At 45.9% G+C, this 26,449-nt stretch overlaps 1 protein-coding gene across 2 annotated transcripts; it reads right to left on the minus strand.

Annotated features, from left to right (window-relative positions):
• Positions 1-10,213: 10,213 nt before the first annotated feature.
• Positions 10,214-23,540, minus strand: LOC102448958 (elastase-1-like). Of its 2 annotated transcripts, none has more exons than XM_089775998.1 (8): positions 23,378-23,540; positions 22,848-22,939; positions 18,853-18,962; positions 17,081-17,212; positions 16,538-16,674; positions 15,352-15,497; positions 12,485-12,634; positions 10,214-10,370 (listed from the first exon to the last, which is right to left on the minus strand). In XM_089775998.1, the coding sequence occupies exons 3-8, from the start codon at positions 18,876-18,878 to the stop codon at positions 10,344-10,346; spliced, it is 618 nt and encodes a 205-aa protein (XP_089632124.1). In that variant the 5' UTR covers positions 18,879-18,962; positions 22,848-22,939; positions 23,378-23,540; the 3' UTR covers positions 10,214-10,343. The 2 variants fall into 2 exon arrangements, with proteins under 2 accessions (XP_089632124.1, XP_025039124.3); XM_025183339.3 differs by lacking the exon at positions 23,378-23,540 and adding an exon at positions 23,037-23,130.
• Between the last annotated feature and the right edge of the window lie 2,909 nt (positions 23,541-26,449).

A 26,449-nucleotide genomic window follows, 5' to 3' on the forward strand; every position in this document is an offset into this window, starting at 1 on the left:
TATAAAGCCAGCTGCCTTTCAGCTTAGCCTGTAGAGCTCCCTTGTTCTTATCTCACTGTAAGTGGTCTAAGTGCCACTACATAGGACAGTGAACCACTCTTGCCCATGTGTGGTTTACACTAGTGTGTCAGCTACTGGCTGGATCTCTGTAGCTGCTCTCAGCAGTGGTAGGGGAGAGGTGCCCTTAGGGACAGATCCGCTGAAGCTGTCCTAGCTAACCAGGGTGGGACCCAACTGGAAAATCACTTGTAGCCCTGCTACTGCTGCTGTTCCAGCAGTGCATAGGGGATGCGCTTAAAGCTGCTGCTTGTGTAACCTGGTTGCACGTGGACACAGGAAAAGTTTGCTTTGGAGACACCCAAGCTTCCTTTTCAGCTCCTCAGAAGTAGTGACTGAGAAAGCGGGGTGGAAATGGGACAAGGGCTTAGAAAATGTAGTAAATGCAGCTCTCAAACAGCATCCAGACTTCAGACTACCTTTCCCACTATCTGTGACATTGTCCAGGGTATAATAGCTCCACCCCGATCAGATTGGGAACAGGTGGCTTGGCCAGCTACTGGGAAAAAGAGTTTTCTGCAATTTGGCAAGACGACGGTCGCTGTCTGAAGGGAAAGAACAGATGGAGAAAACCAGATCTGCATTCCTTAGCATCACAGTCTGAGAGGCTACATCACGTCAGCTGGCAGGACATAACCTTGCATGAGCTCACACAACCGAAATGCAGCATGATTACTGACTTGCCAAGTAGTCAGATACTTATGGAGAGAGAGGATCCCAGCACTGGCATGTCAACACGTGGACTCATACACGGCACTGTGGAATTGGTGTCTTTCTTACCAGGCAATCCCACACAGACTCTGCAACTCCTTGTCTTTCCATTCCCTGCTACTATGTGCCCTATCTTGCTCTGGACACGGGGCGGAGGTGGAGGGGGGGCATGATTTGCATTCACTGTAGAGCCACATTTGCATGCACGCACATACAGATGGACTTTGCACAAGCACTAGCAGATGTGTGCATGCAGATCCCTGTTCTGTGTAAATGCACGTCTAGCAGGGCAACTGTCTAGCTAATGTGTGCACACAAATCCAAGATTTGCAGAAGTACAGTCAGATAAAAGTAGGCCTGTGTTTGAACATATGGAAGTTGTCTTCTGGAAACATACTGTGCACAACTTCCCACTCCACCTCTCTCTTCACTGTAACAACCCTTTTCTTTGACATTAATAATGGGCTGGCATTATCAAGGGATCACCATAAGCCAATGCACATTGTTGTCCCTTACCCTGTGCATCCTGCCAAGATTTAAGGTCTTGCCAGGTGGTTTCCATTAGGAGGAGAAACTGGTGAGGGAGTCAGATATTTCTTTGGTGCAATCCTGTTTATTTATGAAGAATGTACACAAATTCCTGCTTCCCAGAACACAGCAGGGGGAAATTGCTCACAGTTTTCAAGCCTGCCTTTCCAGTGATTTCATGCTCTGTCCGTGTTCCCACTCAGGGCCATGCGCACAACTGCTTCTCTGGCTTCTTCCTCCCTTTCAGTTGCTTTCTGCCTTTGACACCTTCCTAGACAAACAAGCTGCAACCAGTCAGCTCCTCAGCAGCCCCTGCATTTCTACTCCCACGGAGCCCGCCCCCCTTACTTACCCTTGTTCTTACTCAGGCTTTCCTACATGGTGTATCTTGGGAGGTGGCTTCTATTGTTCCAGCTATGTTACTCCATAGCTTAATTTCTGCTCTCTTGGGCTGTGTCTAGACTACATGCCTCTGTCCTCAGAGGCATGTAGATAAGACACATAGGCAAAGGCAAATGAAGCCGCGATTTAAATGATCGCGGCTTCATTTACATTTACATGGCTGCCACGCTGAGCCGACAAACAGCTGATCAGCTGTTTGCCCGCTCAGCGCGCTAGTCTGGACGCTCCCCTGCTGACATCAAAGCCCTTTGTCGGCAGCCCCGTTATTCCTCATGGGATGAGGTTTACCGGGGCTGCTGACAAAGAGCTTTGATGTCGGCAGGGGAGCGTCCAGACTAGCGCGCTGAGCGGACAAACAGCTGATCAGCTGTTTGTCGGCTCAGCATGGCAGCCATGTAAATGTAAATGAAGCCGCGATCATTTAAATCGCGGCTTCATTTGCCTTTACCAAAACAACAAATCTACATGGCTCCGTCGACGGAGCCATGTAGTTTAGACGTACCCTTGTAGCCTGAACGAAGGGTGACTAGCACACTCATCAGCTTTAACCAGGTCTGTCATTGCTTAGCTGAAAGACATGCTTACTGGCAGCTATCAAAACCTTTTGGCACAACAGTATTATAAACACAGGTCCCTTTTGTGAGAAGTGTAGGAGTTAACAGACAGCTGAGAATATGGTGCTACTAGAATCCTTCCAGTCAGTCTGGAGCACAATGTACCTTAGGGCTCGTCCACACAGCATAGCTACACTGGGATAGGCAGCAGAGACCTCTAGTGGAAATGCAGGGTAAGCTGAGAAAAGGAATTATTTTGGCCAGTGCTTTTGTGTTAAAAAAAAAAAAAAAAAAGTGCGGATACTAGGGTTCCAATCGTTTTGTTGAGCAAAAATGGAGACGAAGCTTGTTGAGGAAAAAAAAGGGGGCCAAAATGAGGTTGCAGCATGTCCCAAGCAGGCTTCTGTCCACCGGCTGAGGGCTGTCCCAGAGAAAAGCGGTGAGAAGAGCGGAGGTGACTGGGGAGATGATCAGGGCTTCAGTTGGAGCTCATCTGAGGAAGTGGGTTTTGCCCAGGAAAGCTCATGATACTATAGATATGTTTCTGTTAGTCTCTGAGGAGCCACAGGACTGCTCGCGGTTTTTAAAGTTACAGACTAACACGGCAACCCCCCTGAGACTTTGAAAGATAGATGGGACAGTGTTGTATATTGGGTTGTAGATCTAGATCTTGTTGTTATGGTAACTGAGTAGGTCACTGGGGTCAGCCCAGCTAGTCTGGGCTTGTTCTAGCGAGTTCTGTGCTATGCAATAAAATGGACACTTGCACCTACTCCAGCTCTCTGCCTTTCCACTGATTTCTTCCTATGCTGTGAAACTCCCCACGACGTAACAGACAGCAATGCTCAGGGGTTTCAGAGCTCTCTCAAATGTGGGGTCCCAGGAGCTCCTGCTCCTCCTCATCCCTCTCCAACACCCTGTTCCTGGTCAAACCAGGATGCCCGGTGGGGGGGCTGAGACCAGCCCCCAGCAAGGGTTGCCAGATGGTTTAACCAAAAATACCAAACACCCCCCCCCCCAAAAAAAACCACCAGGAAAAAATTCTGTTGAGAAAAAAAAGGGGGAAACCAAAGTTGTTGAGCCCCCCCCCCCAAGAAAAGGGAACCCCAACAGCAGCGATTAAGCAAAAAAAATAAAACAAAGAATAAAAAAATCGGCATGGCCCCTTTAAGAAGAGGCCGTTTTGCCAGCAGCCGTTTTGGTTTTCTGTTCCAGCAACAACACAAGGCAGGGCCTGTCTGAGAACTGGGGGGGGGGGCTTGGCAAGAGGTCCGGGGGGTCCGGCGGGGGGTCCGGGGGCTGGGCCTGGTTGCTTAATGTGTTTGTAGGGTTGCCAGGTGTCCAGTATTTTCGCCTCCTGGCAGGGGAAAAAAACAGAAAATACTGGACATTTTAGGCGTCCGGTATTTTCTGAATTTTTTACTGGACAGGAGATGAAAATACCGGACTGTCAATACCGGACACCTGGCAACCCTACAGCCCCAGCCCTTGCCTCCCACTCAGGGCAGTTGAGGGTGTGTGGCTCTTCAGAGCTGCCTAAGGGGCTGTTACCACAACCCAGCTCTTACCCAGACCAGGGGCCTGGGCCTTGTAGCCTCAGCCCAGCCATGGTAAGACCCATGGGGCAACTCTGGACCCTCCAACTGTCCTAGGGGGTGGGGACATGGGATGGGGGCAGCTTTTGGGCCCTTGCACCACAGGCAAGTGGAGGGTCCGTGGTTCCTATCCCCACAATTACCTGGACTCCCAGATTGGAGGGGGGTCCTCAGAAGGAAGGGGGGCCAGTGGCAAAAAGTGGACAGGTTAGGCCTATCCACTTTCAAAAAGTGGGAGGGACATGGCTCCCTGGCCCCGCCTGTTCCGGCACTTGTGGAAAAGGTTTCTTAGAAGATAGTCTGGGTATTCCTGTCCTTCGGAAACTTCCTTTCTGCGATCTCTGACATCTTCCAGGGCCTGGGGAAATGGTGCCTGATATGTTGTCACTACCTCCAATGGATCCCTGCCACAGGCGTTTCTCCTGCCAACTTCAGAATATTGCTTACTCTAGTGGTGATGTGCTTCAGCTTTGCTCCTGGCAGGAAGCAAACGACCCTGCCCTCCCTCTGCCCCTTACGTTAGCTGCTCAGGGTACACAAACTGCTCAGCTGAAGGGCCATAGGATGGGGTTGTACCCCTGCCTGGGGGACCTTTTCTGTGGCTCTCAGTTTGTCTGTGTTAACTTGGCTTGGTTTCTGATGATGAACCAATTCTTATTAGCCTATGAGCGCCTTAGAGCAGGGGCCATCTTTATTCCAATGCTTGGAAGGTGCCTAGCATACAGTGGGTGCTACTGTACTTAAAAAATAATAATAAAAATATAAACATCCCCTGTGGAAAACTCTTGCCAACTGCATCCATCTTCCGTTTCTGCAGAAGCAGCACACCAGCTTATGCTGCTTTAATTTGCCTGTGCACATACTGGGCCAAATCCTCATTTGGCACAGCTCAGGGTAGCTCCATTGAAATAAGTGGAATTACACTGTTATGCCAGCTAAGAATATGTACTAAATCATGGTATAACTGACGGGAGACAAAAAGAGATGCAGCGGTGCTGTAGCTGTTATGGTCCCATGATCTGAGAGACACAAGGTGGGTGAGATAGTATCTTTTATTGGACCAGCTTCTGTTAGTGAGAGACAAGCTTTCCTGCTTACCCAGAACTCTTTTTCTGACCAGATTTATAAAGTCATTTAGTTTACTAAAGATGCAGCCAATTACCCAGTGGAATTTATAATGGTGCCCAGGCATCTAACTCTCTTTGAGAAGCAGACCCTTAGTTTCTGGGATAGGTGTTTTTCTCTGTTATTTATTTAAATAAAAATAAAGAGTGAGCCGGTTAACAATAATTTCACCTGGATCAAATTCCAATCAACTTAATTTTTTAAATATATTATTCCCCCACAACTGAGTTCCTTTTTGGCATATGCAAAATATTTTGTGTTCATTACTAGAGAAAAGAGCATACACCATTTTACAAGGCACTATCTTACAACGTATGTAATATTAAAGGTAATAAAAGTTAAATAGAATATGTTTCCAATCTCAGGAGCAGGCTTTTGGTTAGTATATGGGAATACCCAGAAAATATTGCCAAGTGCAATCAAACAACGTAGTGATTTTAGAATAAAAATCCTTCAGTACAGATGCTCTCCCTCTCATGCAAAAATTCTTCACTACTTCATCTTCATTTGTACTTGCCATAATATACAAGATTTATCTTTTTGCAGATCAGAAATGATACCTCATTGATAATAACTGTGTCCAAAACGCAGCTCCCTTATACAACAGTGTGCGTCATTTAAACCCAGCTAAGCAAAAATAAATATTTCTTTGATGTAAGGGTGCCCTTCAGTGGCTAGTTTGGTTAATTACAAGTACAAATTCAGTTATACAATTCCAAATGATTAATGCAGATCCTGAGTAGAACACACAAGACCCCATCATGCCCTTGGGATACACAAACAGCTATGAGACTGAGGACAGGGCACAAAGAAGCTAATGAGCTGGAATGGAAGTATTGGTAAATTAAACAGAAATTCTACATTTTAAAAAAACGGTTCTCCTCCTGTACAGCAGAAAGAGATTTGGCTACTGGCGGGAATGTTGCTTCCCCACATACTCTGGCAAGCTTCACTGCTCGCATTTGTAATCAACCAGAAAATGAATCTGTTACCTCCAACTCAAGCAGCAGGGTTTGAGTGTTTTTTCTGCTAGTCTCAAACTCAATATCACCCATGAATGGTTCTGAATCATCCTGTAAGCCGCTTTAAGCAGTTCACAGAAGTATTGTGTCTGGTAAGAATACATATTGCTGCTAATCTCCCATTATCTGGGATGGTGAATTCTGACAGCCCAACACCTCAGTGTATATTAGTCATTATCACAGGACTGAAACAAGACTTTTTCTTGCAGCCTTTGCCCCAGGCTTGCCCTCTCCACTCCACCAGCAATTCCTCTGTCTCTCTCTCCTCTCTGAGCCTTTTTTTCAGCCAGAATGGAACTCCCGCTCCTTTCCATTCGAGGGCCTGATTCTGCTATTATCAATGACAAAAAGATCATTGAATTCAACGGTGCAAGCTCAGGCCCCAAGCCACTGCCTTCTCATTCAGATGCCATCTCAAATCTATCCTCTTTTGCACTTTCCATGACAAGAGTCTTAATTTTTTATTTTTTTAAATCCAGTCTAGCACTTTCCTCTAGATTTCCCAGTGCAAAGTTATTTCTCTGTGTCTGGTTTTAAGGCCCAGTCCTGCAAGTGTAACCCACACACCTAGGCTGTGTCTATATCGGCAAGATTTAGCGCAAAAGTGGCCACTTTTGTGCAAAATCTTGCCGCCTGTCTACACTGGCCGCGAGTATTTGCTCAAGAACACTGACATTCTACTGTAGGAAATCAGTGCTTCTTGCGCAAATACTCTGACGCTCCCACTCAGGGATAAGTCCTCTTGCACAAGTGTTCTTGCGCAAGAGGCCAATGTAGACAGGTAACATCAATTTCTTGCGCAAGAAAGCCCGATGGCTAAAATGGCCATCGGAGCTTTCTTACGCAAGAGAGCGTCTACACTGGTATGGATGCGTTTGTGCAAAAGGAAATCTTTTGCGCAAAGGCACATGCCAGTATAGACGCTTTCTTACTCAAATACTCTAACGCAAAAACTCTTGCATTTAGAGAATTTGCGCTAAATCTGGCCAGTCTAGATGTAGCCCTAGTGTGGTTACTGAGCAATGTGAGTGGTACCTAGACCACAGCAACAGTTAAGCTAAAGAGACCTCTACAGCATGGGCTGGGCGCCAGCTGGCTTTTAGTTCAGAGGGTAGAGGCTAGTGCTTCAGAGGTCCCAGGTTCAAATCTGCCTGGTGGTGGTTACACAACCACTTTACAAATTACAAGGTACAGGCTACCTTAGAGGGAGGATTCATACATGTAGTGCTGCTCTTATGCGAAAGTGTTTGTGGGATTTAGGCCCTAAACTTGAAAAGACATAGGCCATGACTATGGTACCACCTTTGCCAATAGAATTTCTGGGGTGTGAAAAAAAAAACAAATAAGTTATACCAACAGAAGCGCTGGTGTGGTCAGCACTATGTGGATAGGAAAGTTCGCCATCCCCTGCCCTGATTCCTGCACCCCCCCCCCCACCCTCATGCCCTAATCGCCCCCCACATCCAACCCCCCTCCTCTGAAATTCCCACCCCTGACCTGTATCCCCACCCCCTGCCCTGAGCCCCCTCACAACTCCCAACCCCTGCCCTGACTCCTGCACCCTCATGCCTCCTGCCCTGAGCCCCCCCACACCCAACCTCCTGCTCTGACTCCTGCCCCTCCCACCGCTGCCCTGAGCCCCATCATCTATACTACTATAAAAGGAGAGGCATCTGTCACAGAGAACATTTGAGAAGACTTGAGAAGTTTCTAGGGGGAGGCAGCGGGCTTCCATCGGGCTTTGTCAGCGGACCCTTAAAAATGGCGGCCCCAAGCGACCGCCCAGTTTGCCTGCCCCTAAGACTGGCTCTGGTCTAGACTTCTCCAGCCAGCCCAGCAGACATGCCCCGGGCTCTGGTGGCAATTTAAAGGTCTCAGGACTCCAGCCACTGCCATGGTAGCGGCGGTCAGCAGCCCAAAGCCCTTTTAAATCACAGGGTGCTGGGGCAGTTGCTCCTTTTTCTCCCCCTGTCGGTAACTCTGTGGTCTGACCTCCTGCATAACACAAGCCATTGAACTTCACCCAGTGATTTCTGCATAAAGCCCAGCGCTACTCTTTGAACTACAGACTAGTTTTTCAGAAAGACATGCGGTCTTGATTTAAGCTAACACCCCGGATTGGCATGTATTGTGCTGTGCCAAGGCATCCTCAGCAGTGGCAGCATGTGAAAAATTGGGCCTAGCCAGCACACAGGTGTTCTTGCTGGTAGCTTGCCTGCATCAGCTGCATCTGGTCCCAGTAGGATGGCAGCTGGCTTTGACAACATGCTGTGCTCAAGGTGTCTCTTTGATGGATGGAATGACCCCAGAAGTGCTGCAGCAGTCGAAGAGGTGGGTAAGAGGGTCTAGATTTCAGATATTCACCAAGGACAGGACTTCTCTCAAACGTTTGGGTTTCTTAACAATTTAGCTAAGAGTGCGCTAATTGTACGTGGCTGAGAACGCGCCAGCTGTACATGGCACACTCTGCTTACATGCCCTGCTTCACCAGACGTCTGGGGGGATTGTGGGCAAATCGCTTCATTGGTTTGAGCCTCAGGCTGGTAGCACTGCCCTGCCTCTCTGAGGACTTGTGAGGATAAATGCACTCGAGGTTGTCAGGTGCTCACATGCTGCAGTTACGGGGGTTATAGAAATACCCAAGACAGAGGGCTCTAATTCTGAATTTTAATAGTTTGTGGTTTTACTAGCTACAGTGCTCTCGTGAGGATTTTTATCTTCACGTCGTGTCATTTTAACTCTGCCTTAGGGAAGATTTTGGTCTGTGGGAATACAGAAAGTTCTGTGAGCAGAGTGTTCACTTCCACCAGGGGCAGTTTTATGCCGACCCTGAAAGTAAACTGTCAGCTGCAGTGTATTCCTACCTACATGTGCATGCAGCAGTGAGGCTGTTTCACTGAATCTCAGGGAAAACACCCCAAAAGCGTAATCTGTCTGTCATACATCCAGAGCCCCCTTGTGGTCACTCACTAAACTGCTATGAGGGAAAACCAAGCACCTGGATCCGTGGTTGGTTTAAGCTCCCCTTGGTCTCAGCAAGCCGTAGCACTATTCTATCCTTTGGTCTCTAGCTCATTTCTTAGGCACCAACTCTCAGTCTACCCTTCAGAGAAATGGAGCCCCAAAGCTCACATGCCTGAGGCCTCTAGGGCCCGGGCTGACCCTCACGTAACTCCAAGACCATCTCTACACAGGGGTGGCAGAGCCTACCCAACAATGGGAGGCCAAGAATCAGGCCCTCCTGCCCTCACCCCTCTTCTTCCACCCAAGGGGCTTTCCCCTGGACAAGCTGGATACAGGAGCACACCAGGAGCTGCAGAACTCAGGAGCTGGAGTGGGGGCGGGGGAGGGTTGAGAGCAGCCACATCCTATATCCCCAGCCTGAGCCAGAGAGTTCTGCATGCTGCCCCTGCCCCAAGTGCCAGCTCTGCAGCTCCCATTGGCCTGGAACCACAGCCAATGGGAGCTGTGGGGACAGTGCCTGCCAATGGGATAGTGCATAGAGCCACCTGGCCTTGCCTTCGCGTAGGAGCCTGCAGGGCAACATGTCGCAGCTTCTGGGAATTGCTGGAGATAAGTGCCACCCTGAGCCTGCCCACCTTACCCCCTCCAATGCTCCAACTCCCTGCCCCAGCAATGAATCTCCTCCTGCTTTCTAAAACCCTCAGTCCCAGCCCAGAGCATCCTCCTTTACCCCATCACTGGAGATATTTAAGAGCAGGTTAAATAATCTGTTTTGAAATAATCTTAGCCTTGGGGTTTTCCCTTAAAACACTGTTCTTCTGGGGCTCTCTCCAAGCTCAGTTCTCACCCAATCCAAGCAGCTAGCCAGAAGCATCTCACTGCCCTGGTTCCTCCCCATTTAGCTATGTTTGTATTGCAGGTCCCTCAGGCAGCTGGGCATCCAGTCCATCTCCTTCTACTACCTAGTAGCAGCTCAGCCCAACAACTCTTATCAACCTTCCCTTCACTCTGTTCTGCCACTCCTTTTTATAGAGCTCTCCTGGGCTCTGATTGGTTGCTTCTTGTGCAACCACTCTAGCCTGCTTGGAGGACCTCTTCACTGTTCCTCTCCTGGGATAGGGGTGGCAGAGCTCTGAGGTCTCCAGCAGGAAACCTTGGGCTTAGTCCACACCTTCACAATATCCATAAGACAAGTACAACTGCTACCTTTTCCCATGTGCATGGGCTTCCTATGTTGTAATGCACAGTAGTACAGACTTTTAATTCAGTGTTTTATTATTATTATTATTATTATTATTGCAGCCTATTAATGTCACCAAAAAGAGGGAGAAATTAACAGGCATAGGTCTTCGCTCAGTAGTTCACATTCATGTACACGCTGATCCTTAAAATCCACCATTATTCTTCATAGTCTGAAAACAACAAAGAGAAGAGGGTTCAGTACAGAATATATTCAGTTTTCTTCTCACACTATTTTAAAATGGCTGAATACAAATGCTAGGCCAGTCCTCAGCTGTGCCAGATCTCTCCATTCAGCCCAGCTCAGGGAAGTGGGGCAAATATGAATATTCTATCCCTGGGCTCTCTCCGTACTGGAGCTGGTGGGGCTGGTTCAACTCCTGGTGCAGCTTCAGGGCTGTTCTATGTGCTGGGAATTGCCTCAGCACTTCAGCCATGTCCTCTTCACCCCAGTCATCATGTTCTTGGCATGTCCCCTGCCAGGGGACTGAGGGAAGCCAGAAGGAGATGACTAGCTTTGCTAGTAAAACCGCCACCCAGCAGATTTGAACCTGGGGCCTCTAAAGCAGACTATAGGAGCGCTTACCCTCTGAGCTAAAAGCCAGCTGGCTCCCAACCCATGCTGTAGAGGTCTCTTGGTCTTAACTGTTGTTATAGTCTAGGTTTACTCTTGCATTACTCAGTAACCACACAGTAGGGGTGTGTCTAGACTACATGCCTCCTTCGACGGAGGCATGTAGATTAGCCAGATCGGAAGAGGGAAATGAAGCCGCGATTAAAATAATCGCGGCTTCATTTAAATTTAAATGGCTGCCCCGATCTGCCGATCAGCTGTTTGTCGGCAGATCGGGGGAGTCTGGACGCGATGCCCCGACAAAGAAGCCTTTCTTCATCGACACAGGTAAACCTGGTTTCACGAGGCTTACCTGTGTCGATGAAGAAAGGCTTCTTTGTCGGGGCATCGCGTCCAGACTCCCCCGATCTGCCGACAAACAGCTGATCGGCAGATCGGGGCAGCCATTTAAATTTAAATGAAGCCGCGATTATTTTAATCGCGGCTTCATTTCCCTCTTCCGATCTGGCTAATCTACATGCCTCCGTCGAAGGAGGCATGTAGTCTAGACACACCCTAGGTGTGTGTGTTACACTAGCTTTATACTAACAAGGTGTTTTCCTATAGGAGGGGAATTCCTAGTTGGCTGGATTCACAAGGCTTCCACGTGCAGCTGAAGCAAGGCTAAAAATCTGATAATAAGACAACAACTTTCCAAATATACTGAGTTCAGGTTAGTCACGGGCACTCTCCAACTAAAGGGTAAGTTACTTTGAATGAATCCACTGGGTTTCTGTGGATTCCTGTTGACACTAACTGCTGTGGTGCAGGTAAGATGCCATTTAACCCTTTGAAAGTTGGCTCTCTTTTTACTAGGTGAGGGATGCATTGCAGAGACAGCCATCTTCTGCAATAAATGTATTCATAATGGTTTAGAACATCCATTTGCTTTTAAGGATGTCTGGTACAGAGCACATCTTACAAGCATGATCGTACTTCAGCATTTTCCTGTGACCCTGGAAGCAGACACCCCATTATGGTGCACACTATCATTGGGAGGAAGGGCCCTTGGGACATTTCCAAAAGCCAAAGCTTTGACTGCATTGGGGAAATCAGCTGAACTAGGTCAGCTTTAGCACTTGCTCATTTGTTGATACAGTCTACAACTGTACTGCCCCAGGTTGGATTCAGAGATATAATAGCAGACTGCATAGATTCCTGACAAACATGACTAAAGACATCGTCTCAGATATTAGAACCAACTGCTACAACCATGCTTGTCCTACTCATCTGGGATGGCTGCTGTACGTGTGCACGCAGCATTGTCGAGGTGTCAGTCTCAAAATATATCAGGCAACTCATAGATTTTAAGGCAAAAAAGCACCAGCATATCTGACCTCCTACATGACACAGGCCATAGGATTACACCAATAGTTTGTTGCCATGTCTTTTATTTTCTTGTATAAGTAAAGCTTAATTTATCAGATTTCATACTTCATGGCTAAGCAGGATTTGTCAGCCTTACGTGTTGTATTTCAATCCTAGTATTCCCAGACAGTGACTGCACTTATTCTCCTTCATCAGAAATATATGAATGTGCCAAAAATAAGGCCAAAGCATTTTGGATTTTAAACTTTCAACGTTTCTCAGTTCTGTTCTTAATGTAATAACTGAATGGACTGGGTCAAACTTATCCCAGAATAAACGTAAACCCTTAAGTTTGGAGGGACTTACATTATAGAGCCAGGGGATGAAAGCTGATACCCGTGTGAAGACTGTAGGCTTCTGATAGGTGTCGCAGAAGGGGACAATCGCAAAACTAGCAATGCCATGGATTTGCCAGTAACCATTCCTGTAACAATTCAAAGGGCCCCCTGAATCGCCCTGCAACCAGAGTGGGGAGAAGTGACACAGTTAGTTGCACCCAGATTTTCTTAGAAGTTTAGAAAAAGGGTTGGAAAGGTGGTGACAACTAATTAACTCATGAACACTCCAGTCACTGGGCCAGATATTGTGATGTGCTTAGGACATTTTGAGAGATGATGAGTACCGCCGATACATACTGAAACCAAAGGGAGCAATGAGTGATCAGCACCTCCCAGAAGGAACATGGCACATTGTAGAATCAAGCCCATAACTATTTGTTATCTGAACAAGCACACACACACACACACACACACACACACACACACACACACACACACACACACACACAGAGCAAGATAACTCTTTCTGCCCCATCCCATGCAATATAATTAATGTTTAAGGCACTTATCAAATGCCTGTTGAAGCGGGTGGCATAACTATAACCCAGTAGAGTTATTTCCAAGACCTATTGATCCGTAATGATAGATCCCCAAGTGTCTGAGTTGAGCCAACAGCCAGCATGGGCCCGGAGGTAAAATGTGGGGTGGGGTCAGCTCCACATCCATGAATGGGGTAGGGTCTCAGACAGCAAGGGCATAGCTGGGGGCAGCCAATCCTCAGCACCACCCGCATTGTGGTACCTCCTAGAGTTCAGAGCTGCTCGGAGTGCCCGGCATGAAGCTCCAGCACTGGAGCAGTGATTCCAAGGTGCGCCGGGTGCTGGCTGCCACCGCTGCTACTGCAACAGTGGTGGTGAGCAGAGCTTTGAAGCCCTTTGAATCACCAAGCTCTGGAGAACTGTCCCCCCTGCTCTCATCAGTGGACCTATTTGTCATACTGTTTCCACTAAATTCATTATTGCATCATTAATTGGCAGTAGGAGATATGTGGAGGACCTTTGGAAGTTGATGTTGGGTATCAGCTACTTCCTCAGCTGGGATGTTTTGGCATTGTGCTACTCACCAGAACAATTCTTGGAATTGTTTAAAATAATCTACAGCCATAGGAAGCGGAGGTCATTCACGAATGACGAGGAGTTATGGGCAGGTGATGTGTCTTGTCCCAGGTGCATTTCTCTGTGGTCATCCATTTACACAGAGCCCACTGAGGGTTCCTGTACTGAGGTTTTAATGCCTCCTATTTGGTCTATTATATGATTTAGGTAGGCTGCCCATGTGCTCCATTGTGACCATCGCATCAGGAATGGCACAGAGGGGAACATCCATGGTATCCGGATCATGGCTGTGTGTGTCTGTCCCACTGGTCTCAGGATTTGACACATCCCAGCATTGGTCCAGTGCTGGTCAGTGAAGAGTAGCACAATGAAAAGGTGCCCTTCTTGAATTCATCCTCCTCATCGCTGGAGAATGGCATGATGGGGGAGTTAAGTTGCTCCAGTATTGTTGGTACCAGGGATTCATCAGTACTGAATGATGGTAAGCCTGTGATGGAAGATACCACCATATCCTCTTGATATATGAATTGGTGAAGTGCCATGAGCTTCTGTTTCGATATTTTTGCAAGTGTTGTGGTCAGTGCTGATTTTTATGTTACCTTTGTCTGTGCCAGTGGTGCCGAAATGGATCTATTAGTGCTTATACTGTTGGAGGCATTGATGGTGAGGGCATCGGCTTTAAGAGCTGCGATGATGTCTTGTTCACCAGCATTGCTGGTGCCATGGAGAAGGCGTTTTGCTTGTGTTTGCCTCTTGCCCTGTGCACGTAGAGCTGGAGGTTCCTGGTGCATTTACGGTGCTCACTCTCAGCCTGGCCGGAAGCGAGGCTAGAGACTGCAGGAGACTGTTCTTTTCAATGGTTCCCTCTCCTGACACGATGTGTCCCTTCTCCTCACTTTCTTGGAGGAGTGAGTTCTTGCTGTTTCTAAGGGTAACTGCCCACAGAGTCCCTGATTGAGGGGCTCTGTTGTCTGGCATCAGAAGCTGCCTGGAGGGATTTCTCCATGAGAATGAGTTTCTGTAGGAGATCTCGGTCTCATCTGGCTGTACCTCTTAGGTCGCTGCAGTGAGTGCACTAAGCAATGAGTGAATGGCCGACAGAAATCAGCATCATGCCTTTACACAAGGAACACCCAGGCATCTTTTTACTGTCCCTCATCAAGATAATTTTTAAAACTGAATAACCGAAGTTTTGACATGCAAACCAAAAGGAATGAGAAATAGCTAAGTAGTAACTTACTTAAAACCGAATTAACACTCATAATTTCTAACTAATGATTTTCCTAGACTGTCTTTTGACACTGCTGCAGGGCTGCGTCTCAGTCCAAGAACAGTGATGAAGGATGTGAGGGGGACAGGCTGCAAGCATTGACTAGTCAAGGTGCCAACGGTGCTGCAAGACAATCACTGCGCACATACAGCCAGGATGGACCCTGATACCAAAAATCTCTAGTTGACAGCACCGGGACACACTGACACCTAAACTGGAAAACCCACTGAGACCCCACTTGAAGAAGTACTCTGGAGCTGTCCTCTTTTTCACTCTCTTTCTATGGGTTCGCTATGGGAGGGGTCAATTAGCAGCAATAAAAATAAAGAGAACGCAGCTCAAGAAATAGAACTTAGCTTTTCAGGAAGGTTTGAACTCTTGCAATGTTGCATGCGTTGTGGGAGTGTGTTGTAAATTACTTTCAATTCCTGTAGGAATGGGCTTGTATTGGAAAGGAGGTGAAGGGGAAAAGAGAAAGGGTTGAGAAATCACAGAAAATATGGCACTTACACTGCACCCGGCCTTCACGCCATCTCCACCAGCACACACCATGGTATCCTTTGCATTAGAGCCCCACCAGTTAGGCTGAGAGCAGATGGCATGGTCAACCACTGGGAGCATCGCTTCTTGAAGTTTGTCAGGCGCGCTGCCACCAGCTAAAAGGAGAAAAGACAATATTCTGCTCCTGAGACACAATAATTAAAAATAAAGTACCACCTCTGCTGCCCTTATTCTCATTGGCTGTGTCTAGACTGGCAAGTTTTTCCACAAAATCATCTGCTTTTGTGGAAAAACTTGCCAGCTGTCTACACTGGCCGCTTGAATTTCTGCAAAAGCACTGACGATCTCATGTAAGATTGTCAGTGCTTTTGCAGAAATACTATGCTTCTCCTGTTCGAGCAAAAGTCTTTTTCCGAAAAACTTTTGTGCAAAAGGGCCAGTGTAGACAGCAGAGATTTGTTTTCCGCAAAAAAGCCCCGATCGCGAAAATGGCGATCAGGGCTTTTTTGCGGAAAAGCGCATCTAGATTGGCCACAGACGCTTTTCCGCAAAAAGTGCTTTTCCGCAAAAGCGCCCGTGCCAATCTAGATGCGCTTTTCCAAAAATGCTTTTAATGGAAAACTTTTCCATTAAAAGCATTTCCGGAAAATCATGCCAATGTAGACGTAGCCATTGAGTAGTACCTTATTGGCAGTACTACTTACTGAGTAAGGTACAACTCTATGGAACCATAGTAGCATTGGGTGCAGGATGAGGCCAATATGTCCCCTGTTTACTCATAGGATCTCCTCCCTGTGTCTAGTCAGTCATGTCTGCTAAGTTTAGTGCTCAAAACAAGCTTTTACCACTTGAATCATGATAGCCGGTCATTGCCAACCCTAGAGCAGATCCCAGGATAAGCCACTGTCACTGAGACATTAAAAGTGGCAATGCGTGTCCACACTGAATGCTAAATGGTGATAAACATCATGCTATTTCAGAAATATTTACTGTGGGAAAATACAGGATGTGATGCAAGAGCAGAACGCAACATTCGCACCTCTGCAGGGAGCCATTAGAAGACCCATGCACCATGTTCATCCTACTTAAGCTGTCAAAGATGTTGCACGACAATAGGTTTTATTGAGAAAACGAGTTGTGCTGGGTCTCTGGTCTAGGTCAGTCCTGGAATGAGGATTAACTTTTTTCCACTTACCGCTAGACACTCCCCATCCAGTAATATAACATGGAGAATTATTAGGCAAAATGTCGCCTTCAGCCGGAAGCATTCCTGTCTCAACAAAGCCGTTACCATAGGCCGGTGAAGAGAGATGCAGCAAGGCAATGTCATTTCTGAAACAGGACACAGATATTAGCCCTTTGCATGCTATGAGGCAAAATTCTTGAGTCAGTCACGACCAAACTCTGAATATCCTTGCTCACTTTTTCCTTACCTATCTAGATGCTTATATAGCTTCCTGTGCCACCATAAATTTAATAATGTAGCCTTAAAATGCCTTTTACAGATGGAGAACTGAAGGCACAGAGGGATTGAATAATTTACTAAGTCATACAGGAAGATTACAGATCAGAAATTGAACCCAGATGTTCTGAGTTCCAGTCCAGTGTTTTCTACAAGGCCATCCTAAACCTCAGAGGGTGATGAATAGAATATGTACATAAACATTTGCTGGACTGGCCCCTAAGCAAGAACATTCATACTCATGTCAATGCCAACATTGTATTCAAAACAAATTACCCATTCCCAATATCATAAGGGTTCCAGTCTTCATGAATGAATATTTTGTCCACACCAATAAAATATTCAGTGCCATCCAACTCAAAGAGATTGTGCTCGCCAAGAGCCACTTGGTAATTTGTTCCAATTGTCCTGAAAATAAATTGAAAATTAATTACAATCATTATTTTTCTGTCTGTCTAACTCTCTCTCAAAAATTCCACAGTCTTCTTAGATAATTCCATGTGAGGCTCTTCAGAGTGATTTTACAGACATACCTGTGAGATAAAGCAATACTATCCACATTTTACTATTTTGGAAACTCTGGTACCAGCTGCCAACTCATGAATATGAGTTGGGGAGGTCTTTGCTGGAGTATGGTAGTGACTGGCACCCAGCTGCCAGCTAGACATCAAGCCACTGGAATCCAGTGGAGTGCCCCACTGGTCTGTCTGGGGGCCACTTTTATTCAACATCTTCATTAATGATCTGGATAATGGATGGATTGCACTCTCAGCAAGTTCACAGATGATACTAAACTGGGGGGAAAGCTATATATATGGGGGAGGGGAGGGACAGAGTCTAGAGTGACCTAGACAATTTGGAGGATTGGGCCAAAAGAAATCTGATGAGATTTAACATGGACAACTGCAGAGACCTGCATTTAGGATGGAAGAATCCTACGCACTGCTACAGGGTGGGGACAGACTGGCTAAGTGGCTGTTCTGCAGAAAAGGACCTGGGGATTACAGTGAACAAGAAGCTGGATATGACTAGAGAGTGTGCCCTTGCTGCCAAGAAGGCTAATGGCTTATTGGGCTGCATTAGGAGGAACATTGCCAGCAGATAGAAGGAAGGGATTATGCCCTGGTGTACCAGGCCAGTTTTCAACTCCCATTACAGAAAGGATGTAATTGGAGAGAGTCCAGAGGAGAACAACAAAAATTATTAGGAGTCTGGGACACATCAATTTATTAGGAGCGGCTGAAGAAACTGGCCTTATTTAGTCTGCAAAAGTGAAGAATGAGGAGGGAGGGATTTGATAGCAGTCATCAACTACCTGAAGGGGGCTTCCACAGAAGATGGAGCTTAAATTATTCTCAGTGGTGGCACATGGCAGAACAAGGAGCAATGGTCTCAAGTTGCAGTGGGGGAGGTCTAGGTTGAATATTAGGAAAAAATATTTCATTAGGAGGGTGGTAAAACACTGGAATGAGATTCTAGGAAGGAGGTAACATCTCCATCCTTAGAGGTTTATAAGGCCAGGCTTGATAAAGCCCTGGATGGAACAATTTAGTTGGGATTGGTCCTGCTTTGAGTAAGGGGTAGGACTAGATGACTTCCTGAGGTCTCTCCCATACCTAATCTTCTACGATTCTACAAATGTTTAAATGGCCCGGTAACAGGGCAGCCAGCAGACTTTGCCAGGCCCTGGGCAAGATGAGGGGGGCTGGCTCTGGTCCCCCTGGAAGGGGTGTGGCTTCAGGCAGAAGGGGCGGAGCTAGCCTTTCCCAGTCAGCCCTTCAGCACTCTCTAGAGTGCACCACCTGGGGCTCTGGCAGTAGTTTAATCAGCCCTGGGCTCCAGCTGCTGTCACTGCTGTGGTAGCAATGGTGGGGCAGGGAGCCTTGGGCCCTTTTAAATCACCAAGCCCGGGACAGCTACCCCCTCTTCCCATGCCTCCATCAGTGGCCCTGCCCGGTAGCAGTCCAGAATGAGAACCAGAACTGGGATTTGTAGCAAGAGTTACAAGCCTCTTATTACTTTACCTCTCATTATTTTATTTTACTTACGTTAGGATACAGTGGGCAGCAGTCATGACCCAGTTGGGACTAACAAGGGTCCCACCACAGATATGAGAATAATAGTCAGGATAGTATGCATCGGCTATTTGGAGGGACACCTGTATCAAATGGTAAAATATTGAACCTCAGCGTTCCATTCCAAGCTCTGCAGCAGTTTACCAGAGTTATTTCAGTCTGTTACATGCCCTGCAATCCACCCACACCCTCCCTGGAGCTTGCTTTCTGTGTCTGCTTAAATGTGTGCTATCCAGTGCAGTGGTAGGAAGTAAGTCGTCTCCAAAATTGTCTAACTTATGAAGAAGGGGTAATTTTTTGAATTGAGTAAGATCAATGAAGATGGCTTAACTCAATTGTTTACTTATCCTCAATGTAGACCCAATTTAACACCCTTTGGAGTTAACTGGATTGAAAGAAAAACACTTTACCTAATCCAAACAAGGCTTGAATCTGAGAGTTCGGATTAGCAGAGCATTACAATACCACCATTAACTCTTTAGCACCTCAACACTAGTACGCTACAGAAAGCCACTTGTTCAGGATTAACATGTAGGTGCAATGTTTGGCTGTGGAACATCTTTATCATTAATGTATGCAGAATCCTTATGTTTGTGCATAATTAACTCATGTGAATAAATTTTATGGGGTTAGAAAAACATTATTTGGGATGAAAGTTCAAACTAAAATGACATATGGGAAGACAACAGCCCCCACGTGAGTACTGAAATGGGAATCCCTCCCATGGGTCTACAGAGAACCATCCATGACTTTAAACCTCTCTGTCTCATTTTGACCAGCAATAAAATAAGGATATTACCTAGATAAAGACACCCTTAATCTAAAGATGATGTGTCTAAATAGGCTTAGCTGCACTTAATTAGCTCCCAGGAGGCAGTGTCTCCCTGAGCTCCCTCTGAACCTAGCTGCACGTTAACCTGTGAAACCCCAGAATGTTGGTTAGCTCCGCAAGGTTTCCTCCAAGGCTTGTCACTGGGCAGGGTAGAGTTTTCAGAGTCACTACAGAAGACCTGCACACCCCATCACAACAGCCTTCAAATCAAAGATGGTCAATTGGGCTAGTCAGTCACAAAGATGTATTGCTAACAATTGTGAATTTCCAGGGTGTGTGTGTGAAAATACAAATTTTTAATTTCAACAGCACCTCTTTAAATAATTTCAGTCAGATTAGACTTTATATTAGTTAATATCAAACATGAAGTCTTTTTATTGTTATACTAATGGTCAAATAACTAAGGTCCAGAGTACAAACATACCAGAAGTTATTATAATGAGAAGTCCTGTGGCACCTTAAAGCTAACAGATTTATTTGGGCATAAGCTTTTGTGGGTAAAAACAACTTGAAAAAACAGTTGAAAAACAATAAATGCTTAATTCCAAATAAATCTTTTAGTCTTTAAGGTGCCACAGGACTCCTCTGAGGGCATGTCTTCACTTGCCGTGCTGGAGATCGATGTTCTGGCATTCAATTTAGCAGGTCTAGTATAGACCCATAAATTGAATGCAGAGGGCAGCTCCAGCTAGTGCCTGTACCCCTCACAGTTGTGAGGAGTAAAGGAATCCAATGGGAGCATTTGTTCTCGTTGTCCTACTGTGTGGATGGCTCCAACCCCAGCTTAAGGTAAACTAACTCTAGCTACGTATACATAGCTGAAGTTGCGTACGTTAAGCCCACCCTCCAGGTTTAGTGTAGACCCAGCCTGAGAAAGTTATTATGTAGACGATGTACAAAGTAACCTAATAAAGTGAATCCTTAATAACTTTAGAGTGCAGTTTCCATTTACAGTTCATCAATGTATTTAATGTTAATATTAATATTAGAATAGTATCTTGAGTGAAATCATAGCTGTAACATCATTTAGTAAGCACTTATATCTTGCTTTGTATTTTCTTCATATTTTTAAGGAAAGCTATATACCCAAACTTACTTTAACAATGGGAATTATTATGTCTAGATTGCACTCCTCTGTCGGCAGAGGGATGCAGATTAGGCAGGTCGACATTGCAAATGAGGCAGGGATTTAAATATCCCATGCCTAATTTGCATAAAATGGCCACCACGTTTTGCCAACTCGGCACTTTGTCGGCAAAAAGTGGCAGTCTAGAGGGGAATCTGTCAAGAAAGAAAGTCTTTTTCGACAGATCCCTTATGCCTTCCTACCTCATTTGCAATGTCAACCTGCCTAATCTGCATCCCTCTGCCGACAGAGGGATGTAGTCTAGACATACCCAAAATTTCTGAATTAAGATAATAGACATAAGGTAGTTATGAACAGATTTCATTCAGTATGTCCACACAGAGGTTTGTACTAGTTTAGCTAAATTGATTTTAAAACAGATTGTAGTTGGACTAATGCAAATTATACATGTAGACAAGGTTGGGAGTCACTGACTTCTGCTGAACATAGATGATTATTAAAGGAAAATTGGGCTTGTTAAAATGTAGCTACATTCTGAAAAGGTAACTTTGTAAAAATGGCAACAAAAGATTCCAGTCTTATTGTCTCTTGCTAGTTTCCATATTAAATTACTTAGTATACAAACAACACAATTTTTTTTCTAAATGCTGGGCTTGTGAATTCAAATAGGATTTTAAAGTCATGTTGGTTTTCATTGATTAATAAATTCCAAAGCCAGAAGGGATCATTGTGAACATCCTCACACAGGAATACAACCTCACAAAAAAGGTTCCTAGAAAATATCTTTTAGGAAAACATCCAACCTTGATTTTAAAATGCTGAATGATGGAGAATCCACCACAACCCTTATGAATTTTTCCAATGGTTAATTATTCTCTTGTCAAAAACGTATATCCTATTTCCACTCTGAACGTGTCCAACTTCATTGTCCAGGCATTGGATTATGTTATATATTTAATAGATTAAAGAGCCAATTATTAAATATTCATTTCTCATGTAGATATTTATAGGTGTAATCCAATCTCCCCTGAACCTTCTCTTTGGTGCATAAGAACGGCCATACTGGGTCAGATCAAGGTCCATCTAGCCCAGTATCCTGTCAGCTGACAGTGATCAATGTCAGGTGCCCCAGAGGGAATGAATGGAACAGGTCATCATCAAGTGATCTATGCCCTGTCACCCATTCCCAGCTTCTGACAAACAGAAGCTAGGGACACCATTCCTGCCCATCCTGGCTAATAGCCATTAATGGACCTAACCTCCATGAATCTATCTAATTCTTGTTTGAACCCTGTTATAGACTTGGTCTTCACAACATCCTCTGGGCAAGGAGTTCTACAGATTGACTGCACTGTGGGAAGAAATATTTCATGTTGTTTGTTTTAAACCCGCTACCTATTAATGTCATTTGGTGGCCCCTACTTCTTGTGTTATAAGAAGGAGTAAATAAAACTTGCTTATTTATTTTCTCCATACCAGTCCGTATATAAACCTCTATCATCTCCCTCCCTTCGTCATCTCTTTTCCAAGCTGAAAAGTTTCAGTCTTATTTATCTCTCCTCATATAGCAGCTGTCCTATAGCCCTAATACATTTTGTTGTCCTTTTCTGAAATTTTTCCAATGCCAAGATTTTTTTGAGTACGCAGTATTCAACATGTGGGTGTGCTATGGATTTAAATAGAGGCACTAAGATATTTTTTGTCTTCTTTGTCCCTTTCTTAATAATTCCTAACAATCTATTTGCTTTATTGACTGCCACTGCACAATAAGTGGATGTTTTTAGTAAGATATTTATGGTAAGATAAATATATGCAGCTCTTTGAGTCTATCAGTTTAAAGCATGTTTTCTAATCCTTTATAGTTCATGAACCACAGCTTCTGTTTCATGTTAACATGCTGAACCAATGGATAAATAAAGTGGTATATTTGCTTTGACTAGCACCAGAGAAAATTTGTCCATGTCTGATATCCCATATTTCTGCTTTGCTGTCATGTTCTCAAACCCTTTTGTTTTTTAATAAGCAAAAGATTTCAAATACAAATTTTACCTGCCACTTCCAGCTGTTTCGCTGTGCCTCATGTCCTCCAATTACTCGCTCATTGTGAACCTCGTATCTCACAGGGCTTCCAAAAATTGCCCCTACCCACAAAGAAATGAATGCAGTCCATTATATGGATTCTTAACCTGGGTCAGCCACCCTCCCATCCCTATCTCAAATCTTCTAATTATAACTTACCCAAGCAACTAAGCAGAATCAAATAGCAAATCATTTTTAAAAATGCAATGGCAACACTTTCCCAGTGCAATTCATTTTATACTGAACATTTGATAAGCTGCTCTGTTTGAACTAGCAATTAAAATAATTTATGTGCACTGTCTCCTGATAAACCACTAGGCCAGTGATAACCCAGAAATATAGAGAGGGGAAAATGATAACCACGTAATGATACAGTACAAGGTAACAAACACTTCCACACCTGCTAAATTCCCATGGACTTGAAAAAACCCAGGGAAAAATGATGCCAACTTGTGCTAAACAATCCAGCTCTGCAATAATATTAAATATTAATAGCTTACCTGTCTATATTGCATATAATCCCAAAATACTGTAGAAATTGGCAGCCAAATTCTTCTCCCAGCTGCACCTGTACAGAATCAATTAAACCAATAGGTTTGCATTCACAGAGAGAAGCCAACTCTCACTGATAATGGCATTTCACCCACTGTTTGCATTCAGCCACCAACAGGATCACACCCCAGCTCAGTTTAGTCTCCTAAATTATCTCTGACAGGTGCCAGCACCAGATGTTTCAAAGGAAGGAGCAATTCACCCCTTAATCTAGGGCCCTGCCTCAATTTAGAGCCCCAGGAAGCACTGGGGAGTAATTACTTTGAATGACTCTGGGGAGTAGTTATTCCACAATAGCAGCAGTGGAGTGTCTACTCTGAAATAAGCGTTATTCCTCATGGAAAGCAAGAGTTATTATTTCAAAATAACGGGCTTGGTAGTGTGGACGCTCCACTTGTTATTTCAAAATAGCCGAGGGTTAGGGTTAGGGTTATTAAAATAGCGGAGTTATTTCAAAATAGCCGCAGCCTGTGTGTTGGGCCTCACGTAAACCTTGTCCTCTGTGCCTGCAGTCTTTCCCTGCAAAGTTACAGAGAGCCTGTCTGGGAATGTTTAGCCTCTGCTAGGGCACCTGGCCCATCTGGGGGTTCTGACTGTGTGGGCTCCCAAGGTTTGGAATTTCCCCACTGGAGGAAATAGTTCCCCATTTGCTAAATAGTTACACATTAGCAAGCAGATGTGTGGGGCAACTGACAGAAAATGAACCGTGGGGAGGGGTGCACAAGGCCCAGGGCCTCCTTACGGATCCTGGTGCCCTGCACTCAGCAAGCCTAACAGCCCCCACTGGGCAAGGTAAGCTGGGGTCGGCTCCACACCTCTGTAAGGAACAGGGCCTCAGGTGGAAGGGGTGGGGCTAGGGGCAACCAGCCTTCAGCACCACCCAAAACATGGTGCCTTCCCCTCAGAGCCACACAGAGCACCTGTTAGCAGCAATTTAAAGGGCCCAGGGCTCCAGCCACTGCCACTGAACAGCTGGCAATTCTCCATATTCCCCCTCCTCCCCAGTGGCACCTGCAGCCAGCTAGCCACTGTGTTGGGGAGTGGCTATAGAGATGCTGGAGCAGGAGCTGTGGGGGGCGGGGTCAGGGCCAGGGCTGCAGGCGGCAGGGGCAGCAGCAGGGCAGGGAGGCTGATGTGGAGCAGGCGGGAGGTGCAAACACCAAGCGGGGAGCAATGCGAGATACTGGCTCTGGTACTACGTGGGGCCTAGTCAAAACCACAACATCCCATAAAGGCGATTTCCAAACAAGGTAGAGCATGAGCATCTGGAATGAACCTCCAGTGCTCCTGAGGTGGCAGGGTTAGTGTGAGTTGAGAAGCTGACCCGCTGCCCACTCCGCCGGCGTGGCCTTGGGCTCATCACTTCACCTTGTGCTGCATCCCTGCTTCTGTGGGATGAAGATAATACTCGTTCTCCTCCCCATTCTCTGTCTTCTCTACAGGTTCTTCAGGGCAGGAACGAGGTGCTGTGTATTGAAACAGCTCTTAGCACAACAGCGCCCTGTAACCTGTGGTTACTTTCAATCCTTCCCATTCTCCAGCGCTGGAATAAATTGCCCAGGGGCACTGCTGAATCTCCATCATTGGAAATATTTCAGAGCAGGTTAGACAAACACCTGTCAAGAATTATCTAGGTCAGGGCTACTCAACTGTGGAAACTCTGGGGGCTACAAGGATACTCACAGCACATGCTGAGGGCCACAACTTAAGTGTGGTTGCATATATATGCAAATATATGCAAATAGCTTCTTTCACACTGACGGGCATGAATACAAAGATTAAGGCATGACTACACAACACACAGGACCCATTTAAGTCAGTTCTGCTGATATTAATGAAATGCAATATTTACCCAATTTCCACCCATATGACAGCACTTTTAATGAGCAATGACAGTCCAGGAATTTAACTACTAATACACATATCAACAGAAGACCATTATATTGACTCCTATTTTGTTTTGGTTCCCACCCGCGGACTGTGTGTTGAGCCCCGCGTAAACCCAAACTGCACCTCGGGCAGCCGTGGGCCAAATGTTGAGTAGCCCTGATCTAGGTAATACTTAGTCCGGCCATGAGGGCAGGGGATTGGACTAGATGGCTTCCAGTCCTACAATTTTATGAATAGCCACCCTTGCTCAGACTCTTCAACCAGGATGTTGGGCTAGTGAAACACTCCCAACGGGCATGACTTGCAAACCCAGCCCCACCTCCAAATTCCCAAGCCCCCATTAAACCTGGCCAGCCTGAGCAGATGTCAAGTCCAGCATGTGCTGCTGAAGGCATTTCTGCTGCCATTTGTACCACTCCAACACCTTCTTTGTAATGCACAAACAATTGCCCAAGTTTCGATGGTACATAAACTATCAGTAAGAAGGAAGGAATAATACAGCCAGCACCCAGAGAGGTTTTTATTTATAAACCAAGTGTAAGCCAAGATATTTGTAGCCAGTGCTCAAAAGGAGGAAAGCCACATGCTCAGATTCTGCTCCATCTCCAACACCTTCATCCCTCCCTTCATACACCCACACAAAAGTCTGAGCAAAGAGAAGACCTTTACAGCATCCCCTGGTGATCAGACATCCAGTGGCGTAAGGGACATTGTCAATACCCCTCCCAAGGAATAGCACCACACTCGCACTTTCCACCTGCAAGGGACCCAGAACCTCCCCACTAGATTTTACTGGCCATGAGGGGCACTATGCTTATCTGCAGGTGAGAGGAAGTGTAAGAGCCAGATGTCTTACTTCTCCCACTTTGTATGGTTCTTCTCCTAACTCTGAGTGACTTGATCCACAAAATAAGCTGGAGACGCCTCCCAGTGAAAAAGCTTTCACTCTGCTTTAACTGTGCTGCACGCCTTCCAGAACAGTCCCAGCTGGGTTTGCAGACAGCCAGAGGGAAGAAAATAAAGTCTTCTTGCAAGTCCTATGCAGCAGTTGTGCTGCAAGCAAATCTCCTCAGCACTGCCCTAGACATTCATCCCTAGCAAGTGATCTGTATAACAAGGTGGCCTGTGAG

This window comes from Pelodiscus sinensis, chromosome 2, assembly GCF_052426305.1.
Source record: "Pelodiscus sinensis isolate ZL-2025 chromosome 2, ASM5242630v1, whole genome shotgun sequence".
NCBI classification, from domain to species: Eukaryota; Metazoa; Chordata; order Testudines; family Trionychidae; genus Pelodiscus; species Pelodiscus sinensis.

What these genes read in the sequence shown, in the direction of transcription:
- LOC102448958 (XM_025183339.3), bottom strand. Translation starts at nt 23,070, where the DNA reads ATGATTTGCTATTTGATTCTGCTTAGTTGCTTGG. An exon ending in GCTGCCCACTGTATCCTAAC is followed by an intron (nt 17,213 to 18,852) that starts GTAAGTAAAATA and finishes ATTTATTTTCAG; the next exon opens with GACAATTGGAACAAATTACC. An exon ending in GCGTGAAGGCCGGGTGCAGT is followed by an intron (nt 12,635 to 15,351) that starts GTAAGTGCCATA and finishes CTCTGGTTGCAG; the next exon opens with GGCGATTCAGGGGGCCCTTT.